The sequence below is a fragment of the Vicia villosa genome, linkage group LG3, assembly GCF_029867415.1.
Source record: "Vicia villosa cultivar HV-30 ecotype Madison, WI linkage group LG3, Vvil1.0, whole genome shotgun sequence".
NCBI lineage: Eukaryota > Viridiplantae > Streptophyta > Magnoliopsida > Fabales > Fabaceae > Vicia > Vicia villosa.
The window spans coordinates 30634695-30638754 of record NC_081182.1 but is presented as its reverse complement, the minus strand read 5'-3'; the positions used below and the strand labels follow the sequence as shown (position 1 = coordinate 30638754).

Below are 4060 nucleotides of genomic sequence, written 5' to 3'. Positions count from 1 at the left end.
GTGGTAATAACTATTACCAGACGTCGAAGATACTCAACAGTGTATACTTCCATCAACGTTAACACAACCCCTTTTAGTGCATGAACCTTTACCTAATCATGTAACATAAGAATGCTTCCACTCAGCTTGTGAAAATTTTGTGTCTATTTTACAAACTTTAATTTATTTAATATAATATTAAACATATATATTTTATATCAATTTAATATAATGAGGTCTTTTAAATTTGAAGGTCAAGTGCTAATAGTCTTTCTTCCTTTACTTAGGCTGGGTCTGGATTCATATAGACGACTTTTAAAAAATCCTCCGGTAAATAAAAATTAGATTTTGTTTTTAATATTTCAAGATTTTATTGTTGAGAAAAGCTACATGTACACTATAACTCTACACCGTATAAAAATCAGTAAATGTATCAATTTTAACTTTTTTTAATAATTTATTCAACTTGGATTTATGTGCCAATACATTTTCCTTTATTATCATGCTGGGCGTAAAATACAGTGTAGGAAAAATGGTGTATAAATAGCACACCTCTTTATTGTTTTGTCCTTGTTGAAATACAGTCATTAGGATCTTTGATGTGACAATTATTTTTTATAATTATTAATGACATGAATCCTCTATTAAAATTTAATCACCAGAATCTTTCACGTGATATTTATTTTATTTTGTGATATTTATTTTATTTTAGATAAATTCTTAGATACCCATCATAAGTAATTGGGTACCAGTACATTAAATATAAATTATTTTAAAATTTGAATTTATTTTAAAATAAAATAATTGAATAAAATAATATATCATTCCATGACAATATTTAATTGGATGAGAATATTAGTACCCAAATAAATTCAAAAATAAGTAGTGTTGAACTTATTTTTAATGACATGACCTTGTTTTTAATAACATGACCTGCATAGACAAAAATAGCTAACATTGACCGGACATTTCCATCCCCAAATAAGTGACTGACCATATATTATAATAATACAACATAAACTTATAATATTACAAAAATAAATATCAATAATTTCAATTACACTTTTAATACTTTTATTTTGTTATATCACAGTAAAATAATAATAATTTATTATTTAAATATTTATTTTATATTTAATAAATTATTCATTATATATTCATCGATATTTAAATAACTAACATTTAATAATTATTATTTAATAAATTTATTATTTAAATAAATTTATTTAAAAAATATTATATACATAAAATATTTAATACTTATTATTAAAATAAATAAATATAATAACTATTATTTAAATATCAATATTTTACCGATATATAATAATAGTTACTCAGTATGATATGCTTAAATAGTTAATGATATTTAATAGCCTCTATTTTTTTTCTTATCACCAACGGTAATAAAAAATGAAATAAAATTATTATTGTTTAATTATAATATTATGATATAATAGTATTATTTGATTATTATTATTATTTAATTTTTATAATATAATAATAGATTAATAAAATTACTAATATATAATATTTACGTTATCTACTAAATATTATATAATAAATACATTAATATAAAACTAAATAAGATTGACAATATTTATAAAACCAAAAATGAAAAATCAAATAAGATTAATTAAAAAATTAATAATTATAAAATCAATAGCGTTAAATAATTATAAAACTAAAACAATATAATGTTAATAATGAGAATTATGTTTTTCAATTATAATATTAAAAATTGTAATATAATGTTACAATTATTAACATTATTTAACATTATAATTGAAAAATACTATTGCAATTATTTACTAATATATGATGAAGTGCAACTCTGCTGTAAAATAAAATTTGATGAAGTGTAAAACCAATTTAACTCCCAGCATCACAATTTATTAAACACAATAACATAAGACTAGAACAATGGATTAAACACTGAAACTGAATTCATGAACTCTTCATCTGATTCTAGAACCATCATAGTATCCGGTGAAAGACACACTTCAAGATCTATGCTCCCTCCTCCTTCCTGTCCTGGATATGATGTTATTTTTCCATCAAATTTGTTAGCATACCCACTTCTAACTGCCAATGCTTTTCCCATTCCAAATTCATTTCCATACATATTAAACCTCGGTGAACTACCCATCATAACTGTATTAGGATCAAAGAACGTATCTAATCTATACACATAAGGAGACTTTAACCACTTTTCCACCAATCCCCGCACCACTTTGTCTTCATGATTTACAACAGCCAGATGAATCTTCCAAGCTGCCCATCCTATATCATTCTCCAGCAATTCCCTTACAGTTGTTTCAGTACTCAGTGTATGAATGGAATTTCCAAAATATTCCTTAGGAAGTGGCGGTTCCATTCTCATTCGGTTGTTTATAGCCAATTTGCATGTAGTTATATGATCATGTTGTAGTTGACGTGCACGTGTTATAGATCTCCAGACTAGTGCCGATAATGATTGGAAAGAAGAGATTTTTGTTGTGTTAGACTCTTTGTTTGCCTTTGCTTTAAGTTTCGCTATAGACTCGGCTGAGAAATGAAAGAATCTCTCTCTCATAATAGGTGCTTCATACATGTGAATAAACTCGTCGTGATGTTTGAAAGGAAGGTTGATAATTGGACCATAACCTTCAGGAAACCATCTATTATGGATAGGTTGGTGTGAAACTGAAAGAGGAATAGTATTAGTGCTATTCTGAAATGTTTTAGAAAGTGTGTTAAAGAAATTCCAATAAGCAGTTCCATCACCAAGAGAGTGGTTCATGGAACAACCTATGAAAACACCATCTAATAATTCAGTGACTTGAATAGACAACAAAGACATGGTGTGACCATCATGGTTAACTGCTTTGTGGTGATCAAAGAAGGAATGAACAATGGGTGGGACATCAATAGGGGAGAGGATATCATTTACGGTTATATCTAACGTTGCATGGGTAAATTTAGCACCAGGACTATTTTTGCAGTCGATAAAAACAGTATAGGAAGGAGGGTGTTGGGTTTTGTGTGTAACAAGACGACCAGAGAGGGGATAGAAATGGAAAAGTGTGAGAGAAAGAGAGTGTTTGAGTTTGTCCACCAGGTTGTCAATGAAATGTTGTTGGTTTGGTGATGATGTTGGTTTTTTGAAGAGAAGACCCTTTTGGATATAGTTTGCAGATAACATGCAAATATCCCAAGATGATAAGTAGCATATTTGGTTTGAGTCTTGGATTGGGGGATATGGTTTGATGAAACATGCAGAAACAAGTTTTAGAGAAGGGGTGCTCATTTTCTCAGATGTATGTATGTGTGGTGCTGAGAGAGAACTCGTGTCTTCTGAAGATATTAATCCGTGTACTATATAGAAGAATAAAGAATCAATTTGGCAACTTTAAACCAGAGCTAACCTATATATAGCGTAACTCAATATGAATTGTTTGTATGGGATGAGAAATATGTGACATGAGAAACTTTACCTCTTATTTCGGTGATGACGTTTCTTTATTAATTTAATTAATTAACTGTTTAAATTAGATTTAATACAACTATTTAAATAAATAAATTAAATATATTATTATACAGCATGAATTAAACAAATCATATGCTCTACTCAACTAGTTATATTCCTTATATTGATTAATAAGATGTCAAAGACATGTAAAAAACAATGTTTATGAAACATTTTCTTTCTTTAAATGGTGGAGTGACGCAATATTTTTAAGCATTATCTTTACTGACGCAATATAAAATAAAGAAAATTGAGAACAAACAAAAGAAAGTTGAAAAAACCCGAGCACCCGAAGCTCTTCAAATCAAAGATGATAATAGCAAGCTAGTGAAACACCAAAACACCTTCCAACAGCTGACGATTCGGGCAGAGTTTACCTTCCACTCTTAAAGACTTGAAAATAGAGAAGCTTTGTTCACTAACTTTTTTTATACTAAATGCAAAGCTACATCGTCAAATATATATATATATATATATATATATATATATATATATATATATATATATATATATATATATATATATATATATATATATATATATATATATATATATATATATATATATATATATATA

The 4060-nt window shown here is 27.1% G+C and overlaps 1 protein-coding gene across 1 annotated transcript; it reads right to left on the bottom strand.

The window, feature by feature from the left end:
- Positions 1–1816: 1816 nt before the first annotated feature.
- Positions 1817–3371, bottom strand: LOC131655314 (uncharacterized acetyltransferase At3g50280-like). Its single transcript, XM_058925198.1, has one exon. The coding sequence runs from the start codon at positions 3263–3265 to the stop codon at positions 1892–1894; it is 1374 nt and encodes a 457-aa protein (XP_058781181.1). The 5' UTR covers positions 3266–3371; the 3' UTR covers positions 1817–1891.
- Positions 3372–4060: the final 689 nt, after the last annotated feature.